At 45.0% G+C, this 20939-nt stretch overlaps 1 protein-coding gene across 1 annotated transcript in view; it reads right to left on the minus strand.

Annotated features, from left to right (window-relative positions):
• Positions 1–8844: 8844 nt before the first annotated feature.
• AKAP12 (A-kinase anchoring protein 12) overlaps positions 8845–20939 on the minus strand; it is a 94586-nt gene continuing 82491 nt past the window's right edge. The window contains exons 3-4 of the mRNA XM_021693183.2: positions 10602–15585; positions 8845–9924 (exon numbers count right to left, since the gene is read on the minus strand). Coding sequence (XP_021548858.1) covers positions 10610–15585 — 4976 coding nt within the window. The 3' untranslated portion in view covers positions 8845–9924; positions 10602–10609. The remainder of the gene's footprint in view (positions 9925–10601; positions 15586–20939) is intronic.

Below are 20939 nucleotides of genomic sequence, written 5' to 3' on the forward strand. Positions count from 1 at the left end.
ATGTATAGTTGAGTTCTCAGATTTGTAAGTTTTTATACATACTTTCATTGAATAAACATTTAATTAAATGGGTATTTTATTGTATCTGCGTATTACTCTGTCTACCCAAAAAGATGCCAGGAGGGGGACGTGGCCTGAGGAGGCATCTCCTTGCTGTACCCCACCTTCTGTCTGCAGAACTTGGGGTGGGCGGGTCCGCTCACTTGAGTGGCATTTTCCACATCTGTACAATGAAGACCGCGGTACCGCTGGATCGTCAGATTGGGGGAATCAAATGAGGAATCTGTAGGAAGGTGCTATGGACAGTCCAAGCTTGGCCAGGAAGAGATCGGGAGGTCATCCTACCCAACTTTGTTTTACGAGGAAGAAAAGGTGTTTACCTAAAAATGACACAAAGTCGTGCTACATAAACCTAGACTCTTGAGTAGTGAGAGGTTTCCACCGATTTCATCTTTTTTGTAAAACTATATTCACTGAATCTCCCAATTTAAATGAGAGTCTTGTGCCAAATTAACTTCCCTGAGTATCTGGGGAAGGGAAATCCAGGCATGTCCCCGCTGCCCTCCACAGCACTCCCGGCAGCTATGAAGGGACCTGGGTCACGGCCAGAGGCTCTTAAAGAGCAGAAAGTCATGGGAATCACGAGGGATCTGGTGAGTGAGGAGAGAGGGCGAGGCTAAGATGCCAGGCGCAATTTGGTGGAGGGGGGAGGGCGGGAACTGTGTGGTCAGCTACTCATTATGGGTGGTCCAGGGGCTCTTACCGTTAGCTTGTGGTTACCTCCTCTTGTGATAGACCTGCCAGTCCTCCATACCCTAGGATGCTCGCTGGCTGTTTAATCACAAGAGGCTATAAATTTAACCATTCCTTCTTAATTTTTGATGGTCCCAATTTAAACAAGCTTTGGAAATTTCAGTTGATGGTGGGATCAGTCTGAACACCTAAGCTTCAGCATTAATTGGCGTTGTCACTCTCCATGTTTTAGCCCTTATTAACACCACTGCTCCTACCACTTTTCCATTCATAGGGAAAACAATGAAAAGTGACTCATTTTCAACAGATACAGCTAAAAAAGTTTGTAAAATACTGTAGGATTTTACTTTACCATGGGAAATACAGCTGTAATGGGAAGAAAGCCTTGCCATCAAAAGGTATTTGTTAATTATTCCCCAATAAAACTGGAAAATATATACATGTATATATAAAGTTGCTTTGGATAGTGATATAAGAATGGAGAGTGGAGTGGACCCCAAACATCCTCCTTTTTAAAGTCACAGGGGGGCACCTGGCCGGCTCAGTCAGTGGAGCATGTGACTGCTGATCTCGGGGTGGTAAGTTCGAGCCCCATGTTGGGTGTAGAGATTACTTAAAAATAAAATCTTGAAAAAAAAAAAGTCACAGAAACCAGCCACTATTGTTATTTGTAATTTCCCTCCCAAGAAAGGGAAAGAGCTGAGGCATGCAGAATGAGCCCTTCAGTTCAAAATGTCAGGCCTTGGTCACGCATTTCAGGTAAAACACCGAATTGCTATGTTTAAAAAGATCGAGGCGCTTAGGAGGATGGTCGGGGAGGATGGGGTGGGGGGGCAGTGTGGGAAGAGCACTTTCTATGACTTGACTGGGAATTATGGTGGGGGACGGGGAGCCCTCTTCACTCATTCACTAGTAAGGAATGTTGAGACAAACTTACTTGTATGGAGAGTAGTTTATTGGAATGGAATGGAACTTGTTCTTGAGGTTGACTGCATTTTTTAGGACAATTTTCAAAGTCCTCAAAATACTTAAATTGCATTTTGCTTTGCTTTAGTTCTCCATTTTAGTCTGGAACAAATTATTGCTATCCATCATTGGCAAGTAAGCAAGATTTAGGCTTAGAAATCTTTGGGTAAATAAAAAACTAATTATCTTAAGATATAGGTCAACTAATCTGCCTCTTCTAGAGCTAGCTCCTTAAACACAACTGGAAGAACATCAACTAAACCGTTAACAGCTCTCTAAATAAAAAAGTAGACTCAGAATCTTTAATGTGAAAAAAAATGGACCAGGATGAAATGATATTCTGTGGTTTCATTCTCCTTAAACCAAAATAATTCTGAACATAAAACATGGTTATTCTTGACCCAAGTTTGTGCTATTCTCTGGGAAATACATAGTCACCTGCCCTGCCTAATTTCCTGGCCCTTATGAACATCGCTCCTTGTGAGGAAGCCATTGTCAACGGAAGGGCTGAGTGGGGGAACGTGAGATCCTCAACTGGGTGTCTGTGTGCTAGGTGCTTTCATTTACTCCCAATCATCCTGGCAGGCATGTGTCCGTTTTTATAAATGAGGAAATTGAGGCCCAAAGAAATTAAATAACCTCTCTGAGGTTATCCAGCCAAATAGAGACAGCCAGGATTTAAAACCCCATGTGGCTCCCTCAAAAAGCAATGCTCTTTCTACTCCCCCAGGGATGTTCTACACCCAACAGGCACCTTTGACCAGCCCTTGGCAATCGACAAGTCCTGTATTGTTGTAATTGACAAGCCTTTGATTCAGCAAAAGCAAGAAGTACAAGGCATGGATGGCTTTCCTTGCTCATCTGACCTACTTTTTTGTATTTGGTTAGGTTTGTCCAAATTATATTAAGAGGGGGGAAAAAAGATATTTTCCCAAACGTGCAAACATTTCTAAGGGCTAGAAGCAATTGCTGGGGAGAGGTGCCAGGCACAGGGAAGGGAGAGTTTTCTCACCTGTTAACCTATTTGTTCTGCTATTGAGGCAATTAACTTAAATCCGTTCTAAAACCTTTTATTACAGCAGTGGTCCTACAACAAGCACGTCAGAATCTCCTGGAGGGCTTGATAAAACAGACTTTCAGCCCGGCAGAGTATGTGATTCAGTCCGTCTAGGGTCAGGCCCAAGAATTTGCATGTCTAATAGGTTCCCAGATGAGATGACGATGATGATGATGATGATGATACGGGGAGCCACATTTTTTTTTTTAAAGATTTTATTTACTTATTCATGACAGACAGACAGACAGAGAGAGAGGGAGGCAGAGGGAGAAGCAGGCTCCCAAGGAGCAGGGAGCCCGATGCGGGACTCCATCCCAGGACCCCGAGCTCATGACCTGAGCCGAAGGCAGATGCTTAACCATCTGAGCCACCCAGGCGCCCCGAGCCACATTTTTTTAAAAAAGATTTTTATTTGAGAGAGAGCACGAGCAGGGGGAGAGAAAGAAGTAGACTCCCCACTGAGCAGGGAGTCCGACGCTGGGCTCTATCCCACAACCCCGGCATCGTGACCTGAGCCAAAGGCAGATGCTTAACCAACTGAGCCACCCAGATGCCCCCAGGAGCCACATTTTGAGAACCACAGCATTATTTTATCAGTTCTGCTATATTACTGTCCTTTCCTGGTTCTACTTGCTTCTCAGAATTGCAATAACCAGGGGAGCTAATAAGGGGCCAGACAGGGACCTGTGACATTTCTAGCATTCTGCTTTCTTCGAAGCAAAGTGCTCCTTAATGAGATATATGCTCTGTACACATTGGTACAGGAGCCCTTAGAAGAAACGGGCTTTATTCTAAACCTCCCTCTTCTCATTCTAAATGCCCCTGTAACCTGTGAGCACAGAAAAGAATGAAGCTGAAGTAATCAAATACCCTAAGTAGTTTTCAGGGAAGCCCCCTAGTTTCCTCCTCGGTAAAAGTAGCAGGGATCCGTCTGAGGACACAAAATGGCATTAGGTGGTTGACTAAGGCCACACAACCCCTCAGAGGTAAGTACACAGCCCCCACTTCCTACACCAGGGCCCTTCTGCTACCATCGCACTATCTGGGAAACCCTTCCTAGCTGTGAGGCGTTTCAATGTATTTCTAGAATTTTTTTGTCAGCCAAAGAAAAGGAACTCAAGAATCTCATCTTTGCAGTTAGGTAGTGACGCCCGTAAGTAGACAAATGGGGGAGAGAACCGGGAGGCTGCATGATACAGCGTCCAGAGGAACCTGGGACTGACCCAGGACACTGCAGGCTTGGTCCCTCCCACGGGTCCACCACCCCAGGTAGCGTGTCTCCCCTGCCAAGTCTCCCCGGGGAGAGGTGCAGCAGGCCACCGAAGCCGAACAGGCAACAGGGAGGAAAGAAAAGAAATGCAGATGACACAGAGTGGATGTTTCATGTCTAAAAAAGAGCGCGTCTGAATAAGGTGTATCTTCATAACGTTTTAGGAAGATCAGTGTCATTATTCTGAATCTACCAAAACCTTCAAGGAGAGGTGGTCACCAGCAGTCATGACGTTGGCTCCGGTGACAGTTTTATTGAAATTTCTCTTTCTCTTCTAATTACTAATGTGAATGCATCGTGGTGCATTTTGCTTCCTAGTTCCTAAAGCACGTTCCCAACAGGAAAATCTTGTGAAGCACGTAGTTGTAAGTTCTGAAATGACACTGCTAAAGTGTAAGGAGCTAAAGCCTCCTCTCTGTCACCCGACCGAAGTTTGTGTGTGAGATTTTAAGACATATTGCCAGGATCCCTGTAGGTTATTTCCCCTCTCTGGGTCTCCCAGGACATAGAACAGAAGAGCCATTGCTGTTCCGTTGGTCTCAACTCTTTTGAGACCCACATATCCAGCTGCTGATCCTGCATTTGCCCTTGGGAGAGCTCATGGGCCTCTCTAATTGAACATTTCCCAAACTGATGATTATCCCCTGGCCCCACCCATGACAGGGCTCGGCTCCATATGCAGGCTGGTAACCCAGAAACTTCCTTCTTCACCCCACATAGTTCCCATGGCAGATAATGAGGTGCCATGCCCTGTTGATTCTACCCTCCCAAATCTCTAGATCTCATGCACAGCTCGCCAGCCAAACGGCCACTACTTTAAGGTCGGCCATGATCGACTCCTGCCTGGATTATTATACTCACGTTTGCTGGTCCTCCTCCCAACCTCCAGTCTTCAAATCTCTAGAAGCTGGAAGCAATTCTCCAGATGCATTACTTTTTTTTTGAAGATTTATTTGAGAGAGCGCGAGCGAGCACGAGTGGTGGGAGGGGTAGGTGGAGAAGCAGATTCCCCGAGCAGGGAGCCTGACGTGGGGTGAGGATCCATCCCAGGACCTCCAGATCATGGCCTGAGTCAAAGGCAGAAGCTTAACCAACTGAGCCACCCAGGCACCCCTGAGATGCATGACATTTTAGGCAGAAACTCCTTTCTTATGAAGGGCTGTCCTGGGCCTTGCAGGATGACAAAGCCCCAGGGCCTCAACACATTTAAATTCCAGGAACACCCTTCCTTACCACTGAAACCAAAACCACTACGAGGGGACAGAGTACAACAGCACCACAACCCCCTAACACCACAAGCCCTAACACTTCCTTGGGAATCACTAACACACAAGGATATCGCTTCACTTCCCTGCTAAGTTATTTTAATGATTTATAGCAAATCTCACTCCCTAAAATGGCCCACTGGCCGACTCTGCAATAGTATTTCTATAAAGTCTTCCAAAAGAACACAAGTTATGTTCAGGTTTCAAGTTCTAGAGGAAACCCCACCTGCTTTTCCAGGTATCAGGTGAGCTCCTGAAGCTAACAGGGATGAGTAGAATCAAGCACAATGTGGTTTTTTAAATTAACCTAATTTATAGTATTGCCTCTGTGCTAGTTAATTATACCAAGTTATTTGGAATTAGAATAAAAGGTTGAGTTAGAGGTAGGCTTTAGTACTCAATATCCTGTCGTGGGAAAATAGCATGTTCAGTCCTATTTCCTTTGTTTAGGAAATGCTATTCTATCTCTGGTCTCCAAATATGAGTGTTATGGTGAAGCTGCTCTTTTTTAAGATTTATTCATTTGAGAGCGAGAGAGAGTGAGCAAGAGCAACGGGGTGGGGAGGGGTAAAAGGAGAGGGAAAAGCAGACTCCCCACTGAGCAGGGAGCCAGCCCAACGCGGGCTCGATCTCAGGACCCTGGGATCATGACCTGAGCCGAAGAGAGATGCTTAATGCAGTAAGCCACCTAGGAGCCGCTGAAGCTGCTCTTAAGAAGTTAATGTAAAACTTGTGTTAAAATTTTCAATGTCAACAAGCAATGGAAGAACATGCAAAGTTTTGAGATCACCTCACTCGTAACTGGAGGTAGGGCACTGGAACACTGTCTTACTTATAGAGATCTAAAAAGTAGGGTTGATTTCTAAGCTGTGACAGCATTAAAAAAAAGTCATGACTATCTTCATCACCATGCCATCCCCAAGTCCTGGTCACCTTAGCCAAAACCTTCGAAGTTAAAAACAAAACAAAAACCCTCAAGTGACTTAAAAGCTGGTGGGGTGTTTTTTTTTTTTTCTTTTTAAAAGATTTTATTTATTTGACAGAGGGGGAGAAAGAGCACCAGCAGGGGATGCGGCAGGGAGAGGGAGAAGCAGGCTCCCTGTTGAGCAGAGAGCCTGAAATGGGGCTTGATCCCAGGACCCTGGGACCATGACCCGAGCCCAAGGCAGACACCCAACCAACTGAGCCACCCAGGCGCCCCATTAAAAGCTGGTGGTTTAAATCTCAGTTTTCTCATACATAAAACTAGGACCCAGATCCCCAGAGCATTTCCAGTGACATAAGTGGAGATGGTAAGGAATTTGGTGGGGGGAGAAATCTGCATTTACACAAGAATCATGCCAGGATGTCCAGCAGCAGATCCATCTCCAGAATCACATTAGAAATGAACAGTCACATAGACTTGAAGTTACAGGACTCTGGTTGTGTGTTCAGCTTCCATCCTATCACCATCTGGGACTCCTGGGGCTGGGTCCATTTCCTTCCTTGTAGAGCTGGGTGAAGGGTTTCTAACTCTGGTTCTAGTTACTGGTTGGGATTTCAGAAGGGGTCTGTGTGACTATCCAAAAACTGCATTTTGGGGAGTTTGAGGTCAGCCAGAGGCTTAATGAGATTCTAATTAAAGGGCTCTTGGCCTCCAAAAGGTTAAGAATCACTGATAGTTTTCTGTGCATTGTTCACTGTCCCAGGGACATTCCAAATTCCCATGATGCTCCGTGGAAAATGTTGCAAAGGATGGGTAAGTAATTAAAAGAAGTTAAATGTGTGATGACTATCACACCAATAGAGAAAAGCAATCAAAACCGAATTAAGGTGAAATTACAGAAAGGAAATCCATGGCATTTAATTAGGTTGCATTTTATTTAGATAAATGAAAATTTGCCCCCAAACAGAACTAGTAATCAAATATTGTCTCAGGGTAAAAGGAAACTGCTATGTTTGAAGCTTACACTGAAAGCTAACATTTCCAGCCCTTGACTATTTGTAGCTCCAAACACCAAAGGAAAATACTGGAACATAGGATTCGTGACAGAGGGAGGCAACTCATGTGTACCATTAGCAAAATAACCTGAGGGGGAACATTTTATATTCCTCCATTACAAGAAGTGGTGAGAGTTTACAAGTCTTGCATTGCGTTCTATTGTACATGGATCCACAGTAATGCCAAAAATAGCAAAATATAGGCACTTGCTCCAAATTCTGCAGTTTACATTTGGTTATTATGTACTTCTTAAATTAACAGCAGCTTTAGAATTATAATACAGAATTCTATCTCATGCTACTGTTAATAGTATTTCCTCCGGTTAATGAAAGTGTTGCTTAACAGACAGGTAGGTACAGAGCTCGTACAGAGGTAATCGGGGGCACATCCGGAGAGGAGTATGGAAAGCACAGTCATTGCTGGAAAACCACTTGCCAGGGCCAGAACGGCTTGGCCACAGGTGGTCCAAGAACAGCAAACACAAACAGAACGGAGTGGGGGGGACGGGATTTAAAAAAAAAAAATAGTTTACCACTAGACTACATGAATCTTTAATCGGTTCAAAGCGAAGCTTCCTCTTGCCACAGAGACGAAGTTAGTGTTTGGACCTATCAGGAGCCCCTTACAAGTTGCCCTCATTTACAGGGCCTCTTGGCCGATCTTTAAAAATTGACACCAGCACTTGGATTTTTTTTTTTTTTTTTTTTTTTTTGGTTTCAAGTTGGCAAAAAATTTTTAGATCAGGGGGGTTTTTTTTTTTTAATTTGGGGATTTTGAAGTTTAATGATCATGAAGCTCAGATGACTGTTATATAGGAGACTAACTCCTAGAAGGATGTTAAACATTTACCAACTATGAGGCCATACACTGTTATCTGAGCTGTCTCTCTAATATGGCCCTTTTTTTGGTCATCAGGTTTGTTGATCTAGGATCAAGTACTTTCTGATTCTAACAGCCTGTTTTCCGTCTGCTAAACTAGTCTTTCTAGAACATCTAGAATGCTTTAAAATCATTAACTAGCAGTCGTAATTTCAGTTTGCAAACTGAAGTTCGGAGTTTGAGTGCAATTTAAGATGCCTCTGTGACCAAGCTATTTCTACGTGCGAAAAAGTGGGACACTACATAGGTAATCGTGGCCAAAGTCTGACAAAGTCTTTTACATACTGGCATAAATCAGAAATCATTTTGACATTTAAAAAAAATTCCAAAATCACCTGATGGACAAGGCATCTTTACTATTAAGCCTTCTTAAAAATTTCTTTCTAGAGATTTCTCGTTGTTTAAAAACCAAAAACCACAAAAGAAAAGAAAATTGACCTTTTCAAGAAGACACCACCAGATGGTAGCACTGTATCAGTCCTGCCAGTCTGAAAAGCTCCGGGGTCATCTTCGCTGATGCCACTCTGCTGGGAGTTCCTCTGAACATTACCTCAAGCCGATATCCACAGGTGACACCATGTAGTGACCACACTGGAAACTTCTACCTTATCTGCTTTTAGGACTCAGGAAACATGCCCCAGGCTTCCTAGTTATCTAATAAAACCAGCAAATCTAAGTGAAGCAAATATTTTATTTAAATCAGTTGTCAAATCACAGTTTATCCAAATGAACATAATGCAACACTGTCCTTCAAAGAGTGGGCATAAATGAGGCACAGACCCAATCCAGGACCTATCCAAATACCATTCCTCAAGAACCTGACTTTACTTCATGCTGCGTGTGAATGTCGTCCAGCACAGAAGAGTAGAATCAAAACCTTGAAACAGCCAATTGTTTTCTTGGTAAGACGAAAAACATTTCTCACTACTTTGCCTCAGGCTTTAAGCACATTCATCTCTCCAAACAGCCTCAACAATTCAAAAAGGCTTAAAGTTAATCCGCTACTGAAAAAAAACTCCCTTCCAACCCCCACTGGGCTAGAAAGAAAAATTTCACAGTAACAATGGAACATTCTGTATGTACCCCCCCCACTCAAAAAAAAGCTTTTTATTTTTAGCACACTGTGCATAATGGGAAAGTGACCAATTTTAGAGTGGTAGGAAACACGGACCCTACTCCTTAGTTGATTTTGAAGTACAAACTATAGCTTCTGATCAGGAATGTTGTCTCTAGGAGGCTGTTTTCACAGGTTACAGCTGAGGCTTCGAGCTTCCCAAGGCTTGACCACGGCTGCACGCCCCACCACGTCCTGTGCAATACAAAAGGAATGTACCATACTGCACATTTCCTTAATCGCTAAGAAAAAAAATATACAATAGATACAGAAGGAGGGTTACTTAAAACATACATATAAATACATAAAGGAGGATACTCCAGTTTGAGAAGCAGAACTAGGTTTGGCCAACTCCAGTTCCGGGTTAAGAATTTAGGACCTTAAGTCAGAAACATTGTAATATGGTATCAAGGGAAAGTTAAGGGGGTGGCCCTGCGAAGAGGAAGTGTTAAATGGCTCTAGTTCCCGATGCAGCCTCAGGATTGTCAGGGTGCTCCAGAAAGGAGGTCAGTCAAGGGGCCTGTTCTTCGGTTCTGAGTCTGAAAAACACTGGTCTCGAGTCTCGTCAGCAGCGTCCGTCCATCTCCTCCTACCGCTGCTCGTCTTCACACTCTGGTCTTGCAAACCCGTGCGCTGGACCTGTAGGAGGAAGGAAGAACCGAAAGTCAATCAAGTGTCTCCTCCTCCCTCGTTCAGTCCAGGAGCAGTGGAAACCCTCAGAGCAGAATGCCGCCCCTGAGAGGGCGAGGGGGTCGGGACCCACGGCAGTTCAGGCTGGGCCACCCCACAACTTGGGGCCTGGGGCTCCCCACAGCACCAACATTTGGGCCCATCACACGCCCTGGGAGATTTTTAGATGCCTATTACTACTGATGGGGGCGGGGATTTTTTTTTCCTAGAAAGTTATCAACTAAAATTTCAAGCTGTAGGAGGATATCAACTTACTATGGACCTCTGGTTATTAAGAAAAATTCAATAAACTGGCTAGTATGGTGCTGGGAGTACAACATGTTTCTTATGCCTTCAAGCCAAACACACACATGCCCCCTTGTGCCCATGCACATGCCCCTTCATTTTCTCTGAAAGTGGGCACATAGGGGTAAAAGGAGCTCATCGTTTTCATGACACCGGTTAAGACTGAATGACAGGTCAGTGAGGGAAAAAAAAGGAAGCTAGATCTTGATTATTCTTTCCCCAACTAAACGTTCTGCATAAAGTCATAATGATTCAAATTCCTGCTTCCCTAATGACAAATTTGCCATCACATGGCAAGAAAGAGGAAAAGATTGTTTTAGGAGAAAAGGAAGCTTGCTTACGTGATGTTTTAGGATCCTGTGGGTTCTGATTTTGCCGGTTCTCCCTCCTGTTTCTGAGCGTCGTCCTGTGTTTGGGTTTTGATCTCTTCTTCTGACTCGCTGTGGACTTTTCCTTCCTGAAATTCTACTTCCTGGCCACCTTCCTTCTCTTTCGGTGTTGGTCCATCTGTGTCCGGGGACTCTTTGCTTACGCCTCCTGGGGCCCCAGCATCTTCCAGGGCTGAGTGCTGGTTCTCAGGCTCATCAACAGCATCACCTTTTTCATCTTCTTGGGATTCAGAGGGGGACTCCTCTATCCTTTCTTCTAACCTGGCACGATCACCATCTTCTAAAACAGACTCGGTCCCGGTTGTTTGTTCCTTTTCCTCAGATGGGAGAACTGCCTCTTCAAGCTGCTGGTCATTTAGGCTGGAACGTTCTACCTCAACACTTGTGACCTTTGCTGAAGCTTCACTCACAGCTTCGGGAATGTCAGAATGGGTCTGTTCCACGGTGGTTAGTGTGGATTCTTCTTTGGCTCGTGTTCCATCTTGAGCCTGAAGCTCTTCTTCAGTCTCGGTGTGCGCTCTCACCTCCTGCGTGTCCGAGATCATCGGCTGAGCCTGTGTCTGGAAATCAGCGGCTGCTTCTTCCGTGCTTACTAACTGGCTAACAACTGTTTGGATCACATTCTGTACAAGTTTACTGCCCTCAGTCTCAAGTTTCGAAATCTCGTTTTCAGGCTCTAAATCTTCCTTTCTTGTTTCGCTCCCCTGGACTTCCTGACACGCGGCCGGCCCGTCCTCTTCATGTGAGGACGGGCTCTGGGGGGTGGTTTCATCTCCTTCCAGATCAGCACTGACGCCTCCATCAGGAGCAGCCGCTACAGTCACCGCGATGGACTCTGGCTGAGCCTCAGTCCCCGTGGGCACCTTGACGTCCCCTGGCCGGGCAGTCAAGGCTTCTTCATCTTTTTCAGAGGATTCTTCTTCTGGAACGGACTGTGCATCTGCAGATTCCAGAGTTTCAGCGGTTTCTAAAATCTCGACAGTTTGTCCTAAGACCTTCTCCTCCACTGCTGCAGCCGTTAGAGTAAAGGGCGCCTCCGAGCTCTGGACTTGAACTTCCGTGCACACTGCTTCCTCCTGCACTAGCTGGGGAGAACTTTCTTCCCAAGCGGTAACCTCCTTTTCCCCGCCGATGACGGCCACACTCTCTGTCTGCACCAGCTGCTTACTAAGCTCATCAGATGTGGTCACAGCTGGTTTTTGCTCAAATTCCTCTTCGGTGGCTTGAGTTGGCTTTGCTTCCATTTCCTCCCTCTCTCCTTGAGCTTCCATCTCTCTCTCCACTGGCTCGGGAGATGGCGTAGGGCTCTGGACTTCAATACCGTCATCCTTTTGAAATTCAGGTTCTCTAGTAGCTTCCTCTTTCAGGGCAGCTTCACTTGTCGCTTCCTGACTGCTGGTTGTTTCGGGGTCTGCAGACACATCGGGGCCTTCGAGAAGCGGTTTCTCTTGGCTCTCCCTGTCGGTGAATTGGCCTTCCTCTTGAATCGTGTCCGTCTTTGAAAGAATGGGTACAGTTTCCACTGGTATCTCTTTGCCCGGATGTTCTAGAACCTCTTCCATTTCTGAATGTCCTTTATTTTCTTCTTGGGATGGAAAACTAGCAGGTGCTGGAGACACCTGTTCAGGGGCAGGAACTGCCTCTGCTTCTGGGACCTGGGATGGTGTACCTGAAGCAACCTCAGTATCTTCGTGCCTCTCCGGGATCTGCTCTTGCTGTGTTACATGGAGAGCTTCAAGATCTGCTACTGGGGTGCTTCCGTTGGTCTCATTGTCTGTAAGGGTTTCAGCTGAGTCAGGAGCAATAGCCTGTTCCAGGATCAATTCTGATTTTACCCCAACCAAGGTTTCAGCTTGACAAGTGGTTCTAAGCTCACTGGACTCTACACTGTCTGTGACTGGAGGAACTTTCTCAAAGCTTTCTGGGGTGGCCTGTAGGACTACTTCCCCTTGTGTCAAAGTCTCAGCTTTAGCTTCTTGTGCACGTACTTCCAACACTCCATCTGTCTCTTTCTTCAGGTCTAGCCCTTGAGAATCCTCTTCCGCTTCTTCCACCTTCTCTGGTATTTTGGCTTCTACTTCCCGCACTGTCTGAATCGTGTCTTCTGGCAGCAGTGATTGTTCTCGAACTTTTTCCGCAACTGCCTGCAGGACCTCTTGAGTCCGCCTCTCTTGGTCTTCCAGGTCTGGTACACCGCCTTCCACCTCCTGAACGGGTGTTGCTTCCTCTGTGGTGTCTGCTGGAGAGTCAGTGAGCTGAGAAACAGCTGAAACCATGTCAGCGGTCTCTTCAGCACCAGATGCTTCTGCTGCTTCTTCAGCACAAAATGCCTCTGCACCTTCTGCAGCTGTCGTGGCTTCCCAAGTTAATTCCGCCTCACTCACGACTGTGTCATCAATGGCCTCTTGACCCTCTGGCAGAGTTTTGGTAACAATGGAGGTTTCCTCTGCAAGGACTTCTTCAAATACCTCCCCAGTTAGGGGTTTGGCTTCATCTTCTGTTTCTTCAAGAGGTTCTGTCACCGAAGCAGATATCCAAGATGGCGACCTCTCTTCAACACTGGAAACAGCCCTTGCCCCGTCAAGGACAGTCACCGTCACCCCATGAGCAAGATTCGTACTGAGCTCCTCTGACACAGAAACAGCTACCTTCTGCTCAGGCTTCTCCTCACTTTTTTGGGCTTGCTGTGCTTCGGTTTTCTCCCGTTCCACTGCATCATACTCGGACAGAGGTACCACGGCCGGGACATCAGAATCATCTTCGTTGACCTCTGCTGGCCCTGCATCTTCAACAGTGGCTTGTTCTGCTTTCCCATCTGACCTTTTCTTCCTTCGTCCGGGAATAAATTTCTTAATGGAGACCCAAGACTCCTCTTTTCCAGGCTCAACATCTGACGCTGAATGTTCTATACCAGACCCAGCTACAGAGTCTTCACTTTTCTCTTCCAGTTTGGACTTGGATTTTTTTCTTGGAGTGACTAATCTTTTAAAGGACTCCCAGGTGGAAACTCCCTCCCCTTCGGTGGGGCTTCCAGCTTGCTCAGGTGAGGAGCTTCCTGGCCCTTGATCATGTTCCTGGGAACTGGCAAGGGCAGTGTCTGGTCCTGTGTCTTTGTCTCTTCCTGCATCATCTGGTTTCTGGCTGTCTCCTCCCATTGTTTTCAGTTCCCCTTCATCATCAGATGATGATGCTTTTCTTGCTCTTTTCTTGGATGACCCCACACAAATTAAAGCTTCCCAAGATACTGAAGTATCAACTTTGCGCTTGGGTTCTTCTGGCTTCTGCTCTTCTCCATTTCCTTTGGCTTCCTCCTGCATCTCAGAGGCCGCACTCTCCGTGGAAGACAAGGTGGCACTCTTGACTTTATCCAATTCATCTTCTTTATCACTTTCAGAAAGCCTTCTGACCCGTTTCTTGGGCGTCACCATCTTTTTGAAAGATGCCCAGGGAGTAACACCTTCTCTCTTCTTCTCCCCATCAGAAATAGTTCCTTCCTCGGCTTCCCCCTCCTGGTGTGTGTCCGCGATGCCTTTCTCTAGACACGTAATCTCCTCTGGTTCCTCAGGGGACGAAGCAGAGCTCTCGCCCTTCTGTTCATCTGTACTATCTGGAGACTCTGCTGCAGCTTGATGGTGCTCCCCCGACTCTTCATCCCCTCCTTCCCTTTTCCCTTTCTGTTTCTTTCCAGAAAGCTTTTTTAAGCCAGTGCTAGTAAAAAGTTTCTTTAAAGGGCTTCCTTGCACTTTCATTCTCTCTTGTGAGGACAGCATGTCCACCTCACTCACGACGCCCTCGGGGTGTGCAGAGGGCGCTTTCTCCTCGGGGCTCAGGTCGGTTGGCTGGGCGTGGTCCCCTCCAGGGGCACACACTTCTTTCATCTTCCCCAGCTCCTCAGCAGGTTCGGCTTTCTCGAGCTCGGCCTCTGTCTCCACCCCCTTTTCAGCCGGCAAGGGCTCTACTGTTTCTTCTCCCTCCGCCCTCTCCTCTTCTGTCTTGGTCTCTGGCATGCTAACGTGGACATCGGCAACAATCTCTACTTTATCATCAAACACTTCTGTTGCTAAGGGGGCGGGTTTCTCTTTGGGGGGTCCCAGCGCTTGATCTTCAGAGGGCAGCTCGACTTTTTCATATTCCACTGACAGTCTGGCAGCGTTAACACTCCCGGTGATCTCCTGTGGGTGCGCCTGCTCAGGAGCATCCACTTGCTCAGAGGCGGCGTCTGTCTTTTCCTGTTCTTGCGTGTCTACTTTTTCTGGCTCTGGGTCCTTTTTCTTCTCTGAAGCCTCCAGCTTCTCCTCCTTAGGCTTCCTGAAACTGGTCTTTTTTCTCCAGCCAGCCCACCCTTGAGTGAAGAATTTTTTGAAGGGTGACGCTGTTTCACTGGCCACCGGACTAGTTGGAGAGTCTGGAGATTTGGTAGGTTCTTTCTGTTTTTCTTCCCCTTCCTCTTGGTGTTCCTCTGCTGCTTGACCAGACTCAGCCTGAAGAGAAATCTCCGTGTTGCTTTGCTCACGCGTAAGGGTTTCTTGGGGTTTCTCTGTGGATTGTTTTAGTTCGCTTTCTTTGGCTGTTGCTTCTCCGGTCTCCTGGCTGGGCTCCTGGTGATCACCAGCCCCGTCTGCTGCTCCCGCTCCTTCACCTTCATCTTTTTTGACAGTGAGTAGCTGCACAGTGTCAGACTTCTCGGTCTTATCCTTTTTTACAGTAAATTTAAAGCCAACAAACTTAAACACCTTCTTAAATCCAACATCATTAGCCTGGGACTCAGTAGGTTGTATCAGCTCTTCTAAATTGCTTTCTGAAGAAGGAATCTGGTCGATGATTTCAGGCATTTCCTCCTGCCCATCCTTTGCCATGTCTTGAACAACCACGGAGCCAGCAGCCGTCGCTTTATCTGAGGCTCTTTCACTCACATCTTCAGACTCTCTCTGTCCAACTATTAACAGAAAAAGGAGAGCGGTGGAGAAGAATAAAATTATTACAGTTCAGAAAAATTACGTATGTAAAAACCATAACCAAGTAATACTTTCTTTAATGTCAGGCAATTTCATGATAGGGTAACAGTCTTCTCAGGATTTGTAAATCTCAGTCCATGAGGCAGTGTCTACTTCTTTCAAATGACCTTTAAAAATTCAGGTTTAAAGATACTACTCTGCTCCTTCTGTTCCCTGTGAAGGAAAAGTTAATACGCTCAAGTACCAGAATACTAGTTACATGTAAGTAGCTGCAAAATCACTAAACTAGGGCAAGCAGATGGTGTAGGTTCTGCTGCAATGGAAAATGGAATCAATTATCACACCTGTGATCCAGAATCCAACCCGTTTTAGAGAAATAAGCTAACTAACAACAAAGAATCTAGACAAATCTAAAGGAGGGGCATTCTACGTGACAACTAGCTGGTAGTCTCTTTAACAAGTCCCAAAAAACGGACCGGAGCTGCATGGGGAAATTCCGGCCTGGGGTAGGGGAAAGTACAAGGAACAATTAATTCATCCTGACAGATAGGAGGTGCTCAGAAGTGTAACACAGAAACTTGAAGAATTGTTATGTTGTACAACCGAAACTAATGTAATGTTGTAGGTGAACTATACTCAAATAAAAAATACAAAATAAAAAAAAAGGTGGTGCTCAAAAGCTGAGAGAGGAATATCAGAGGGAGACAGGAAGTCAGCTTGAAGGGGCCTCCTGCTAGACAAACACTGAAGCATAAGAAGAATAATGACAAGGATGGGGTTACAAAACACTGAACAAAAAAAGAATCCATGGATCAAGAGTGATACTAAGAAAGTAAACAGGGAACAGGGAATACTTCTTCATAAAAAGTGCCGATCAATAAATTTATATATAATTTCCACTTTGATCTATAGTCACTCATTAGAATTTCAAAATTCTACTGCATCAAGATTCACATTATTCAGGACAAGAGTTAACAAAAATGTTTCTTTTATAGCCACTTACATATAGGCTCCTCCCAGACTATGGTAAACAGCTGTTCAGCTGTGAAAATGTGGAGCATTATGGTCTTTGAAGATGTATTTTTGTCATTCATCAAGTACGATCCACTTACATGAAATAACTTAAGTGGATTTTCTTTTATAGTTATTTGGGGAAGAGAAAGCCATGTTTTAATTCAGTTCGTCAGTAGGGTCAATTGAACTGGACTTTTTCAATTGCTTAGAAAAGTAAAAAATCATTTCTCATTATGTTCAACATAAAATAATATGCAACACTGTTTCATGGCAAGGGTGGTTACGAGAAGTTTTACTGTTTTGAATGTGGCTGTGACTGAATAAATGTGGAACTAGTCATATCACCATTAAAACCAGCCATTCAGAACCAAACCAAACAAAAAAAGACAGGAGTTAGGGGAGAAGTTTTTATATAGAAAGGACTGGAACGCAGAGCAAGGAAGTTGTCTGATTTGCGATAACTTAAATGGTCATCTTACTTGAAAAAACTCAGTTGTCTGTTTGTCATCAGATTAAGAAAACTGCTCTTTACCAGTATCTTTGTAGTAACTCATTCAGTCAAAAATCCAGAAATGCTAAAACCATTGGGTGAAAAGTTCTCAGGAAACCTACAGTTTTAGAGTATGGACACACAGATCAAAAGGAAAACCTTCCTTTACAGTGGAGAAATCTGGCACGTACTGCCTTAAACATCCCCAATAATGGAATAAAACTATCATTGTGCTTTTTGATGTGAGGCACTGAGAAGGCCAATAAATCACTTATAGTACTCCTGCCAAAAATGCTTAACTAACTGTGAGGAAACAATCAGGTAAATCAATGAAGGATATTCAGTACAACAACTAGCTTGGCTGGATATGTCAGTGTCATAATGGACAAAAATCAAACAAAAACCCAAGTAGACTGTCTGCAAGTAACTTTCAAATAGTTTAAGGAGAGAGACTGAGGGTAGGGGTGGGCAGGAGAGAGACTGTGCTAGAATCTCAATAACTGGTGAATTAGGTCAAGGGTATATGACTTTATTTGTCTATAGTTTGGAAATTTAAAAAATCATTGAGGGTTTAAACAAGCAAATCAATGAGATTTAACAAAGGGAGGGAGATACTGTGCTAAATTAATAAATTTAAGAAGCGTAACAATAAGACATACTGGGCATATGCAGTCCCAGATTTGGTTATTAGTTAGGGCAAACTAGTCAAAGGACACTTTCCGCTTTTTTTGGGAAAATGTGAGTGATTATGATTTAGGATTAGATGAGATGAACTTTTCCTAAGAGAAAAGAGTTGAAATTTGACTTAAAAAAAAAAGAAGGTTACCAAACAGTATATATAGTATGATTCCATTTTGGTTTACCCCCCCACACCACACCCACCCTTCCCCACCCCCTGGCACAAACACACCCCTCACATGATCTCTGGGGGATAGACTGTGATTTTTTTAAAAATATTTTTAAAGGGGCGCCTGGGTGGCTCAGTTGGTTAAGCGACTGCCTTCGGCTCAGGTCATGATCCTGGAGTCCCGGGATCGAGTCCCGCATCAGGCTCCCTGCTCGGCGGGGAGCCTGCTTCTCCCTCTGACCCTCCCCCTCTCATGTGCTCTCTGTCTCTCTCATTCTCTCTGTCTCAAATAAATAAATAAAATCTTTAAAAATATATATATATTTTTAAAGATTTATTTATTTCAGAGAGAGAGTAAGTGAGCACAAGTGGGCAGAAGGGGAGAGGGAGAGGGAATGATCTCAAGCAGACTCCCCACAGAGCATGGAGCCCAATGCAAGGCTCAATCCCACCACCCCGAGACCAGGACCTGAGCCAAAAGCAAGAGTTGGATGCCCAACCAACTGAGCCACCCAGACGCCCCTGTGATATTTTAGTTTTGTGTCTATGAATTTTCTAATTTTCTCTAAGTCAATTAAAATGATCATAGAAAAGGTCTTAATACAATTATAATTATATACTTAATACCCACAGCATAAAATGAAGCTTAATAACTATAAATAGTATCCAAACCAATACTTAAATGTATCCATAAATATATGAAATACAAATATATCTGGAAATACATATACAACATGATCCTCATGGACTCTCGCAGTCAGCTTGAGATTCTCGCTCCCTCTCCCTTTGCCCCTCCCCCGGCTCAATCGCGTGCTCTCTCTCTCCCCAATAAATAATTTGAAATATTTTTGTTAATTTCCCCAATCATAAAAGTACATTCATGGAAAAAACTTTCCCCAAACCTTTTTAATGTAACACAAGAGACGTGACTTTTTTAAAAAGATTTTTATTTATTTGACGGAGCAGCGGGGGAGAGAGAGCACAAGCAGGGGGAGCGGCAGGGAGAGGGAGAAACAGGCTCCCAGCTGAGCAGAGAGACCAACGTGGGGCTCCATCCCAGGACCCTGGGATCATGACCTGAACCCAAGGCAGACGCTTAACCGACTGAGCCACCCAGGTGCCCAGAGACGTGACTTTTTTTAAAAGGTGTACAATACCACTGAAACTAACTAGAGAAAAAAGTCAAACCCCAATAATAAACTCCATGCTAGTACAATTTTACTAAAAATGTACACAAATATTGGGGCGCCTGGGTGGCTCAGTTGGTTAAGCAGCTGCCTTCGCTTGGGTGCTCTCTCTCTGTGTCAAATAAATAAATAAAATCTTCTTTAAAAAAATGTACACAAATATAAATTAAATTTCCTGCTGGCAAGCATGAGAGAAAAACATTCATTCATTAACTAACCTTTCTAAAATTCACTGCAAAATGCAGAGACATTTTGCTAACATAGTGGGAGAAAACAGGTGTCAAACACACCATTTTCCTCCCCCTTTTCCCTCCATGCTCCCAAATCTGTTTCAATCTGAAACACTTTTTCTTAAATTCTGTGATGACTGGAGGAATGTTTACAGTCACAACTAGAGAGACAAAAACAAACAGCCGCCAACTGGCCGAACAAAACGGCTACTGACAGCTCCAGCTAGCCTTCCAAAACTGAGACCGTCTCTTTAGTACAGCATGGTATATGGGCTGAACACATTTCTGTAAAGAGGGACATAGGATCACCAGAAAAAAACAGGTTAAATCCTAACTGGTCAACCCACCGGTCTGCAGTCTCTATTGCCCTAAGTAATCCTAGGAGCTAGCCTTCTGCGTGCTCAGAGTGGCCCTCCAAGCCCACCCGCCCGCCGCGTCCCCCCGCGGACCGCCGCTGGGGGGCGCGCTACTCACAGCAAAGGTTACTCCACCAGGGCATCACGCGCCGCCAGCCGGCAGAGAAGCGCTACAGGGGCCGGGGAGCCCCAAGCTGCTTCTCCCAGCTGCCCCATCGCGGAATGGGCACTGGTGCCGCGGACGAGGGTGCCCCCTGGGGGCCACCGCGTGCGTCACAGAGGGCACAGCCTCCTCGTGGCCCAGGGGCCCAGCGCTCTGGCCTCACAAGTCTGCAAGGAAAGCGCCCCGGGGGTCCTGTGCATCGCGTCAATGGGTCTCTTCAAACGTAAGCACACCCAATGTCTGAAAATCATCATGGCTAAATGACTGCCAAACTGCTAGACCTCAATACTGTTGGATTCCTGAGCTGCGTCTCTGATCTACGCTATTCGGTGGTAAACTCCAAAATCGCAATGCATAGCGATGGCCCAAGGGATAGCGGGATCCTGCACATGGCGTGGTTTGTTTGGTTGTAAGAACTTTAATTTCTTGAGTTTATGAACGAGAACTGTGTACCTTGTGCACGTTCCCATTACAGCGCTCACTTAAGAGTCACAATGCTTTAGGGCTTGAAGGAAGAAGTCACCTTGTCCTTCCAACTGGGGAATAAACGGACTTCAGATACGGTTATGCAGTTATTGCAAAATGGTACAACCACTTTCAAAGACAGTTTGGCAGTTTTTCCACAAAACTAAACATTTTCTTACCACGATACAGCAACCCTGCTCCTCGGTACTTAACCCAAATGAGCTGAAAACATGTCTACACAAAAACCTGCATATGGATATTTATAGCTATGTTTATAGCTTTAGTCATATTGCACACACTTGGAAGCAACCAAGATGTTCATTATATGAATGGATGAATGAATAAACTATGGTACATCCAGAAAATATAACATTATTCAGCGCTAAAAAGAAACGAGCTAGCAAAGCCATGAAAAGATATGTAAGAACCTTAAATGCATTATCACTGAGTGAAAGAAGCCTGTCTGAAAAAGTTACATACTGTATGATTCCAACTATATGACATTCTGGAAAATGCAAAACTAGAGACAATTAAAAAAAAAAAACAGTACTGCCAAGGGTTGGGGGAGTAAAGAATGAATAGA

The sequence above is a fragment of the Neomonachus schauinslandi genome, chromosome 8 (assembly GCF_002201575.2).
Source record: "Neomonachus schauinslandi chromosome 8, ASM220157v2, whole genome shotgun sequence".
NCBI classification, from domain to species: Eukaryota; Metazoa; Chordata; class Mammalia; order Carnivora; family Phocidae; genus Neomonachus; species Neomonachus schauinslandi.